The sequence below is a fragment of the Chanos chanos genome, chromosome 8, assembly GCF_902362185.1.
Source record: "Chanos chanos chromosome 8, fChaCha1.1, whole genome shotgun sequence".
In the NCBI taxonomy this organism is placed as follows: Eukaryota; Metazoa; Chordata; class Actinopteri; order Gonorynchiformes; family Chanidae; genus Chanos; species Chanos chanos.
This window is the reverse complement of record NC_044502.1, coordinates 19,836,632-19,848,002: the sequence shown is the minus strand read 5'-3', so window position 1 is coordinate 19,848,002 and position 11,371 is coordinate 19,836,632. Positions and strand designations below refer to the sequence as shown.

Below are 11,371 nucleotides of genomic sequence, written 5' to 3'. Positions count from 1 at the left end.
GCTCTCCTCTAATTGTGGCAATATTATTATGGAGAACAACACATTGCAAAATGTCACACGTCGTCTCTGGGGTTACCCTGAGTTTACGCAGACACTGGAGCCGGGCTTTGAGCATGCCTACTGTCATCTCAACCCAGGCTCTAGTCCTGCAGTGGGCCACACTGGAACGTTGTTGGGGGCCCAGCTCAGGGTAAGGGCTCAACAGAGAGGGCTGGCATCAAGCAGGTGGCCATCAAACTCTCCTGTAATTATATAGTGCATACATTTTAAGGGTGTTAAAAGAGGGAGACAAGGAATGGTATTTGTGCAAAGCTTTACTTCCCATGTGCAAATCTGTTGCTCAGGGTATACTAATGATACATTCGTATATCATGCACAGAGCTGGGCCACTGGCTTCAACACTTGTGATCAAGTGCACTGAACCACATATGATCTTGACGGTGCAGAGAATGAGATTAGTTGCAATATATTGTGATGTATAGTCTTTGTTATTGTAAGACAATAGTCAGTGTACCTGCACATTAATGCTGTGGAGAGACTTCCTATTCACATAGTCAACTTCATTAACTGAAGGAACAGTGATAGGGTTCTGTGTGCCATCGATGCAGCCCATGACACTGGGAAACCCTACAACATAAAAACTAACGACTGATCCCAGTCTGAGGTCCCAGCAGAATGTCATGAACACGATATAATTTAAAATATCATTACCTTTAACTGAATGATTCCACATCACGCACCTGCAATCCTGTGTAATTCCTCTTTGATGGTCATTAGAGGTCTGACACTAGGAAAATGTGCAGTAGCCGTTTAAGTACAAGGGACACTTTTTTACGGCTCTACAAACAGTTGCTTTCCCGATATACTCGGCGTCGCCAGTGTTATAAAGGAAACTCCCGTCGGCAAAAAAAAAAAAAAAAAGAAGAGCAAAGAACTTGCTCCGAGCTGAGAGCAAGAATTCCACTGCGTGTAATATTAAAGATGTAGGCCGCAGTTGTTCGGATAAATGATGGATTGTGATGAAAAACGGTAACGCTCGATTAGGTAGTCATCAGGGAATGATAATACATCTAATTGGGGTCTCAAAATCCTCTCCCGACGTAAGGCTATGCGAATTAATTTGGTTTCAACACCGATCGGGTTAGCTACGAAAGGAGACGCCATGTTTGACAGCTGCTTCAGGTTCAGCCGGAGGGAGGAGCTAGGGAGAAACTCAGGGTTTGTTGAAGAAAACCTGCCAGCGAGCAGGTTAGGTTCACAGAGTCAATTACCACGGTAACTGAGCCAGAGTTTGAGTTACCTCGCTTTCTGAAACAGAAAACCCAGAGTTTCCTTCATCTCAGGGTTAACAAACTCAGAGTTTTCACTAAACCCGCTTTCTGAAATACCCCCCAGTTCATACAGGAACCCTGACAAATATTCTGCATGTAATGTGATTCATCTATGCAAACTGTCCGTCTTCCTGTGTCATGTGACCAACCTCTATTTAAATCTTAAACATCCTCTGAGCGGCACACCAGACATTCTAAAGTTGAGCTTCAAAACCAATCATGTTCTCTGTGTTTCTAATGCTGCTCTTGGCAGCTGCATCCTGTGAGTTTATTTGCTCCAATAACAGAAATTGCAGCTGCAGTATCCTGCAGTCCATTTTATTGACAGTTTAGAGTATTTGACTGAGTGTCTCATGTCTTTGTAATAACTACTGAATCTCTTCCAGGTGTCCACTCTTATGAGCTGATTCAACCTGACTTTCAGACTGTTCGTCCAGGTCAGCAAATGACCATCAACTGCAAGGTCTCATATTCAGTCACTAGTGAACACACAGCTTGGATTCGACAAACAGCAGGAAAAGCTCTGGAGTATATTGGACTTATCTACAGTGGTGGGGGCTTAAACTACAAAGAATCTCTGAAAAACAAGTTCAGCATCTCAAGAGACACCAGCAGTAACACAATAAAATTACAAGGGAATAATCTACAGACTGAAGACACAGCTGTGTATTACTGTGCCAGATACACACAGTATTATGAATCTGCAGCTATCCTGTACAGAAATCTCTATGTAGGAGTTTGTAAAAAGCATAACTTTAAGTCAACATATATTCAAATCTATAGTTACTATACTCCCCCACAAAACTGTGGTCTTCATGATTACCTAAAAAAGAAAGAAAGAAAGAAAGAAAGAAAGAAAGAGAAAGAAAGAAATAGAGAAATAATTTTTGACATATCAGAAAGTAAATGAAAAGCATCTCGTTGTTGTAACATTTTTTTTTTCCCCAGAAACTTTGATCTCAGAGTCGACCCATAGAAGTAAACAATGAAACCAGAGATGTTTTTTCCCCCCAATATTTTGTTGGATTTTCCAGAGATAAAGACAATCAGCATAAAGCGAAATAGTAAAAGTAAGTTATTAATAATAATTAGTTATTACTAATAAACTCTGGGGGCCCCCAGGAGGACTCCAGACTAGGGTGTGATGCCTTCTTTGTAAGATGTCTGAAGTACTGAGTGGGATATCATCCAGAAAGGGTTGTCACAGCTTATCAAGGGAACTTACATTTCATTTCAAGATTGCACTCAGTCGCTCCATTGGCATAACCTTAAATATCTCCCCATGCCATTGGTTTACAGTAGGAGGCCATGGCTTGATCCACTGAAAGTGTGTCTTATCAGAAATTAAATGAACTGTATCACTTCATCGTAGCATATACTAATATGCCCAATATTTCTCCAAAACTTTCAGAGTTCAACTACAGGAGTAAAAATAGAAACTAGAGACACATTTTTATATACTGCTAATAAAACACAACAGTATTATCTCTCACAGTCACCATGTAAGTGACTCATTAAACTTTTCTTTTCTGTTATCTTATCAGTTCTGTCAAGCTCATACTGCAAAATGTTGACAAGTAATTTTCAAATATTTATACGAGTCAGTAAGTCATCTATATATCACTCCAGATCTGAACTTTGTGCTATGACCTAATTAGTCATCAGCAGTTACACAGACTCAAATCCTTCTCAAATTCTAGAGCTGAAGACCAGACCCAGTGACTAAACTTCAACACAGACTGTGTTCCTGGTTATGTGGTCACAGTAGATGAAATATGCAATGTAGCTTCTATGAAGCATGGCCACACCGGCAACAATTTGCAATGTAAGAAAATCAGTCAGCTAGTAATGCGTCCTCCTGCGTTCACGACCCAGTGGGAGAGCTGAGACTCTAATTAGCTAACCTAAAAGGGCAAATCAGGTTCTTAAGAAAGGTGGGAATGGCACAACCCTAATTCATTTAAGATGGAAGTCAGACGTCATTCACAAAATGACTGCTTGTCTGGACCTCCTACAAGCTCCTATCCTAAGCAAGTGGAACTGACCCAACCTGATAGGAGAACCAAGATTAAACTGTCCTTTATATCCAGGTGATCTCTGTTTCAGTTCTGCTAACCATTAAACAGTATACAACTTTGTACAGTATACACCACTTATTGATATGAAAACTGGCTGGTTATCAACTAATTCATGTCCCGTACAATCTGGAACTATGAGAAGGTTCTATATCATAAATCTTTTATACTGTAAACATAATACATAATAAACTGTAAAACATTTAATGGGCCATTGACTCTGGTTACTCTTGACTCCTGTGTACTGTAAATATATTGTCAGGCAAGACCAAAGCAGGGGACGCAAGTGCGGGCAAAACAGGATTTTAATCAAATAGATAAACAAAAGGAGCTTTACAAAGCCAAAAAAGGAGAGTTCAAGTTCAAAACCAGCACGAATACAAAACATGCACCAAACAGACGGCTCAGAGGACACAGGGAAGTGTAGACTTCGCACTGACTGATCCGACGGAGGGGTTTAAATAGGGAGAGGTGTGATGGGAAAACTAAGTGAAGGCAGGTGTGCGGGATGAGAGATCAGGCCGGTGATTAGTAGACCGGCGACGCTGATCGCGGAATGGCTGAGACTGGCGAGGGAGGAGGCGAGGTCGTTACATATATTCTATGTCCTGGACGGAGGAGGGTGGTGTTCCCAGTTGTTGAGTCTTGGTTTCTCTCAAGGTCTATTCCTCCCACTCACTTTAATTTATGGAGTTTTTATTTTATTTATTTATTTTTTTCTCACCACTGTTACCTTGAGCATTTTTTACTGGGGGTTAACGCTTTGATCTCTGTAAAGCTGCTTTGAGACAAATTTTAATTGTGAAAAGTGCTGTTCAGTAAACCTGAACTTTAAATTGATTTTGAACTAGTGTTCAATATCTGATGTTCCCATACAGAAAGGAAATGATTTTCAATGTAAGAAAATTAGTCAGTGATGTGTCCTCCTACATACTTATTACCCGACATTTTACAGAGATTCACAGTCTCACTCGCGCATGCCTTGTCTTGTATGGCTCCCCAAATCCCTCATTCCAGGCTGAAAATCCATAAGAAAATGTTCTAGCTAGTGGTCAGCTGTTGATAGTCAAAATGTATTATATATTTAAACAAAGAAATCAATTTTTCTGCTGTTGTCACATGGTTCTCAGGTGGGATGAATCGTTGATCTAATTTGCAAGCTGCTGACAGTCTAAACATTCAAACTGCTGACCCAAGACCTCAGAAGGAAAATATATTGTTTGGAAAAAGTGCCTGTAGTAAAGATATAATATTTCATTTGATGTTACAGGTTATGGGAAACAAGACAATGCCACTGTGACTGTGAAAAAGGGAATCAAACATTCAAAATCAGACATTAGTAAGATTTCTATGACTGTCCTTCTCTTAACAAACAAAAAATGACTATGTGTTTGCAAAACACTACCCACAAAACATACTTCTCTACATTACATACAGAAATCAAACATGATGTCACTTCTTTGCCATTTCAAGGCACTGCTTTTCAAAATACCACATCCATGAACCAACTGATCAAACACGGCCGTCAGGCGTACAGACACTTAGGTGCTTACATTTTTTTTACAATTGCTTACAGTTTTTGCTGATTGCTTACACCCTGGAAGTAAATGCCTAGACAAAAGCAACAAAACCTTAACTTTTGTAACCATGTCTTAAACAAAGGCACCAAAACTACTAACACATTTTCTGCTTTGCGCTTTGTTTGCAATTCTGCAACACACTGTTTGCAAAACACTACACACTGTTTCTTACATTAGACACACTGTTCATGGATTAAACCTCTTGCAATCATTGTGAAAACACTTCGATGAGAGATGCAAAACATACCTGAAATTGACAGCACCCATATGAAAATATGAAAACACTTGTACGGTAATTGAACACCAATCAGTCTAAGCCTTAGCACTACAAATAGACCTCAGGTAAGCTTTTGGTGGGGATGGGGTGCCTGTGGGGGCTCCTTCAAGGAGTCTGCAAGGTGCCTTCCATCACCATGCCACCCTAGGTCGCTACAACACAACACACATAATCGCATTTCTGGATGTACTACGTACTTGTACTGGACAGACCAGAGCAGCCCAGGTTTGTTGTGATATTGGATAATGTTAGTTTCCACCAGGCTGCTCTGGTCCAAGACTGGTTCACCAACAACAATAACTTCACAGTTGTATACTTGCCCCCTTACTCCCCTTTTCTCAGTGCTACTGAGGAACTCTTTTTGGCTTGGCATTGGAAAGTGTATGACCACCAACCACATGCCCACCTGCCTCTTCTGCAAGCAATGGAAGAGGCATGTGGAGACATTGAGGTGAGACATTGAAAAAGGACTGTTAGGTTTAAGTTGCAGAGTTTCATTTTGACATAGAAGTGAGGTTTTTATCTCCAAGTGTTGTGTCTTATTTGGCTTGTGTGCAGAGTTTTGACACAATGAGCCAAATTCGGTAACAAGTGTGAAAGCAATTGTAAAAAAAACTGTAATTGTAAATTCGGTTCTCTTAATGCCATTTCATCATGATAAGGAAAAGAGATATTTTTGTGATAGATTGTTATTGATATGGATTTAGACTGCGTATCGGAGACTTCTGTATTTCAGTTGAAGGACTAATCAGGGCAGTTAGTGTTGGGCATCAATGTTTTTAAAAGTGTTGAAAATAATAAACAGGCACGACGATGACTTAGGGTAGCTCTTTTGTCTTTGCTGAACAAAATGTAGAGCATACAGCAAAAGCAGAGAGGAGGTCATCAGAGGAACCCAGACAGAGTCTTGATGGTGGAAGACTAGACTACAAGGTCTCACACACACACAGATATACCCGTGCAGCCAAGGGCCTTTCACCTTGATGCCCATAGATAATGAGAACTTCTGAAACTGTGGGGCAGGTGTGTGAGAGCTTGGTTGATAAACCAGTGCTTAAGTGAGAGAAGACGAATGCATCTCTGTAACATAAGATGAAAGAGTATGTCCACACATTCCATTCACTTAACAAGATATATTGTGATCGTGTTTTACCACTTGTAGGGGCGGTCAGGCCCGTAGACCATATTACTCATAATTCCCTGCTTGACCGCATGGGGAATCTGTACCCCTCTTCTCAGATTTCACTGTAACGGTATTGGATACAGCAATGGAGCCAGTTACCATATACAGTGATGACGCAATTTTCGCCATAAAACCGCGGAAAATTCCAAACTCTCTCTCTTTCCAGCTCCTCAATGCTGCAACTCCCTAGCAGCGGCTCGCTCTAGCAGCAGCTCGCTATTAGCGGGTGTCTCTGTTTCTCTGCAGAAGGAAAGCACAAAGTAACAACGAAGCGAGATATTTGTACGACCAAAGTTTAATGTACTTTCTCTCGCGCAGTTGCAACTTTAACTTCTTCCGGCTAGGTACACCGTAACGCGCACAGTTTTCGACCGAAGAAAAGGCGACCGGATCCCTTTTTACTAACCTGGTTGTTCATGAGTGTTATGGACTTAGTAGTGTAATTGTAGTACATTAGTACTGCAATGCTCTCTAAGACTATAGCACAGTGTTACAGCTAGCTTATTCCATTAATCTTAGTTGTTTAATTAACAAAATATTGAACACCCAAATTAATGGTTAATAAATTATATGAGACTGATTTATGAGACTGATTTATTAATCCTATCACACCTACATCTTTTGGTGTCCCTGTGTTAGGATTGCAATTGTACCTACACACTACACCTCTCTAAGAGTATGGAGATGTGCGGTGATGATACAAAATAATCAGCTGGGCCCCACACTAGTGAAACTGAACTATTATGTTCTGTGAGTCATGAGCAGTTGGGGTAGTTACTCAAAAAAAGTAATTAGTTAGAAGTTGACAATTACTTCTTTAAATTGTAATGGGCTTACTTTACTCATTACTCCTTTGGCTCCTTTGGAAAAATAATTACACTACTCATTTTTTTACTTTGAGTTACTCTCTAAAACTACAAATTCCCCAGCCGACAACTGCAATATCTGTATTTTATGATTAAAAGTAACATTAAAGCCATTTATATTATTTTCCTGGTTGGCTAAACTGTATTTTTTGGTTTTCTCAAATATAGCAGACCTTGCTAGCTCGTTAACGAACCAGTTGTCGGTCTTTTCCCATTTAACGGGAGCTACTGTCAAGGACCCAGTCTCTCCTTAGAGACAGTGGGTAGACATATTATACATACACAGTTGAGGTGAACAAATATGTTTTGCACACAATCTTTTGAAAAGGCGTGTGTAACGCATTAAAAGACATTTTAATAATCCAGTTACTGTAATGTGATTACTGAAGTTTGAAGTGTTATGCTTTACTTTGTTATTGAGGAAAATAATATAATTAGATTGAGATGTTACTTTGTAAACCCAACACGGGTCATGATGACTATTCAAATGTATGGCTATTCAAAGTTCTTTGATGACTATTCAAAATTTACATTCAGCGATATTATTTTAATGCAGGCCCTATCCATAGACCCTTTATTCTCCTGAATTCAGTCCTGTCTGACAGTTAGTGAGAGGACTGGAACCTTTCGCAGGGTGACAGTGGGACCCCAGTGAAGAGAAGCAGGGAGATTCAGAATAAAGTTCACTGACACAGCAGACAGAAATATCAAGGAGGAGCATATGGAGAAGTTCATTATATTTAATGACTTAGAAATCTACATGTCCCTGATAAAATATCCACTGAATGACCCCTGAATGAAACAGAGAACAGGAGAGATCTCCAGAGGGCTGACTATGCAAACTCCTCCTATGCTACAACCTTTTATAATCATTATTTCTCCTCTGTATTCTTTCACATGAAACATCAATTTTGACTGTCTGGATTTTAATTTTCACATCTGTTCCGGATAACTGCAGCCAGGGGATTATATTGCAATGTAGATGTATTTAGCGAAATTTTTACTGTAATTATGAATTGAATGTTATGATTTTATTATTATTATTATTATTACTCGCTCTAGTGAAAAGACCTGGAGAGATTTTTAAGATCTCCTGTAAAATCTCTGGGTTTGACATGATTGAACATTATATGCACTGGATGAGACAGAAACTAGGGAAAGCACTGGAGTGGACTGGGAGAATGGACACTAGCTCAAAAGTATACTGAGTCTCTGAAAGGCCAGTTCACTCTGACTGAGGATGTCTCCATAAGTACACGGTACATAGAGGTCAAGAGTCTGGGAACAGAAGACACTGCTGTTTATTACTGTGCTCTAAAGTCACAGTGACTGAGGCTGGTGAAACAGCTGTAGCACCAGATTCCCACTTGTATAGTCAAAAAGAGTAAAAAGAGGAGGGGGAGGAACTAAAGAAACAAAGACGGACAGAAAGGGACAGGGCGTGACATGTACTCATGATTCTTTCTTTCTTTTTTTCTTTCTTTACTGGTTGGTTGGTTTGCCATTCCTGCTTGCAGACATAGTATTAATATTAATCTTCTTAATTTGCAGATGTCCTCTGATTCCTAACTCTGATCACAATGCATATCACTGTACCTATTTAAGACGCTAGGGAGTGGACTATGCAAAGTATTACTCCACTTCAGTCCTTTATAATCACATGACTCTTTTCATCTCTGTCTGTTTGTACGGTATTTTCAGAAGCAGCTCCTGTCAGCTCAGCTATGGAGTCAAGATATATTTTATTTTTTACTTTCATGCTGATGTTTAACCAGTGTAAGACATTTCTAAACATTTAATTTCATTTTGTTGAGTGGATTTGAATACTTTCTTATCTCACATGATGTTCTTAAATTTAAGTTTTTTATTTAATTGTTTATTATATTCTCTTATCTTTACAGATGTAATGGGTCAGACACTGACTGAGTCGGAACCAGTGATCATTAAACCTGGTGGATCTCATAAACTGACCTGTACAGCCTCTGGGTTTAACTTTGGTAGCTACTGGATGGCTTGGATCAGACAGGCTCCTGGAAAAGGACTGGAATGGGTGGCAGCCATGTATGACAGTTCTAATATAGCTTATTCCAGTGGTGTTCAGGGAAGGTTCACTGTCTCCAGAGACAACAGTAAGAATCAGCTCTATCTACAGATGAACAGTCTGAAGACTGAAGACACAGCTGTGTATTATTGTGCCAGAGACTCACAGTGAGAGAAAGGGAGCCAGCGCTGTACAAAAACCTGATGCACTTTCAAGAGAGAGGAATAATGAAAAATACATTGGAAAAGTGTTAACTGAGTGTCATGCATGAGGCAGCATGAAGAAAGAACAACTCTAATAAACAAAGGAATATTTACAGTAAACGCAGTCCAGTTCATTAAGGTAAAGCTCAAATTCCTGTCTACTGATGTTATTCGTTTCAAATGCAGTCTAATGATCATTTCATTTCAACTATTATTTGCATGTGTTTAATTCAAAATACATGTTCACGAAAACTTACAACTTATTTCTTTCGCAAATACAGACTTTTTTTTATAATTGGTTTTATAAACTGTTTTCTCCATCTTTGCTGTCACTGCTGGCAGCTGCACGCTGTCACAACAAAAACGAGTCACTAAAAAATGATCACATTAAAAACAACAAAGTAACCAGTTATCATCTCGGTTTAACATCACATTTTTCAGCTGTGTCTTGGCTGGGTAGGTGCTTACCTCACAATGCGAATTTCAGGAGTTCGAGACTGGTTGAGCCACAGTTGGTCAACTGAAGTGAAGTGCTACACTCTTCCATTCAAAGCCTCTGTAAAGGGTATTGCTTTAGCCCCTAAAAAGGGGAGTTTCCTTTTCTCTAAAAAAAAAAAAAAATACATTTTTCCATCTGTGAGAAATCAGATACTGACAATAAATACACATACACACAGTCACATACACTCTTGTCAATATTCATATTATGATTGCATTAGAGTTATTTCATTAAATTAAAAAAAAAATCAAACATGTAAGATTCAATTAAATGTAAATGATTATTCAGTTCCGCTCATTTCCCATGTGGTGTTGAGAACCTAAACAGAATGTTAAATTTGATTTAGTTATGTCATGAAGTGACTAATATTCAGTGAAAACAGTGAATAAATTTTTTCCAATAGCCAATCACTGCCTTTATTTTCATCCTGACAATCTGACAAAACAATTTTTTGTCCAGAACACTTAGAGTCACATTCAGTCCTCATTTACATACAATCTCTAGATACTTATAGAGCTGACAAGTTGCCACGCTACTGTAGTTCCACATTTCTTAAAAAACACTGGATGTTCTGAAACATGGAGTATCCCTGGCTTTCACTTTAATTGAGAAATATATTTTTCTAAAGTATTTTTGAGTTATTAAAATCTCAGATGATTTAATACTAACCCTCTCTTTTTTCTAGGTGTTTGGTGGACAGTCACTGACCTCATCTGAGTCAGTGGTGAAGAATCCTGGACAGTCTGTCACTCTGTCCTGTACTGTGTCTGGATTCTCTATGAGCAACTAATGGATGCACTGGATCCGTCAGAAACCAGGGAAAGGACTGGAGTGGATTAGATACATTGATGGCGGCACCAGCTCAGATTATGCCTAGTCTCTCCAGGGCCAGTTCTCCATCACCAAAGACACCCGCAAAAACAAAATGTATTTAGAGGTGAAAAGCCTGAAAGCTGAAGACACAGCTGTTTATTACTGTGCCAGAGACTCACAGTCACACAAAGAGCTGCAGCGCTGAACAAAAACTACTCAGGCATGTCTCATTGAGAAACACCAGCAGTAACACAATAACATAACAAGGGAATATTCTGCAGACTGAAGACACAGCTGTATATTACTGTGCCTGTTGCACACATTATTTCCTTCTGGTGCTGTACAAAAACTCATTCACTATCCGAATTGTACTACCAGATAAATGTTCTATCCACTACATCACTGTTAAGGGTCAGAGAGCCCTTATATAGGCTGGAGTTCCAGGATCACAAAAACATGCACATTAGATAGCACCCGATTTGGGATGGGACACAAGTCTTAAG

General features: G+C 39.4%; 1 gene segment (V, D, J or C); it reads left to right on the top strand.

The window, feature by feature from the left end:
- Nucleotides 1-1,550: 1,550 nt before the first annotated feature.
- On the top strand, nucleotides 1,551-10,845 carry LOC115819410 (Ig heavy chain V region 914-like). The segment is given in 3 exon segments: nucleotides 1,551-1,593; nucleotides 9,214-9,506; nucleotides 10,741-10,845. Coding segments are annotated over 3 exon segments (441 nt in total).
- Nucleotides 10,846-11,371: the final 526 nt, after the last annotated feature.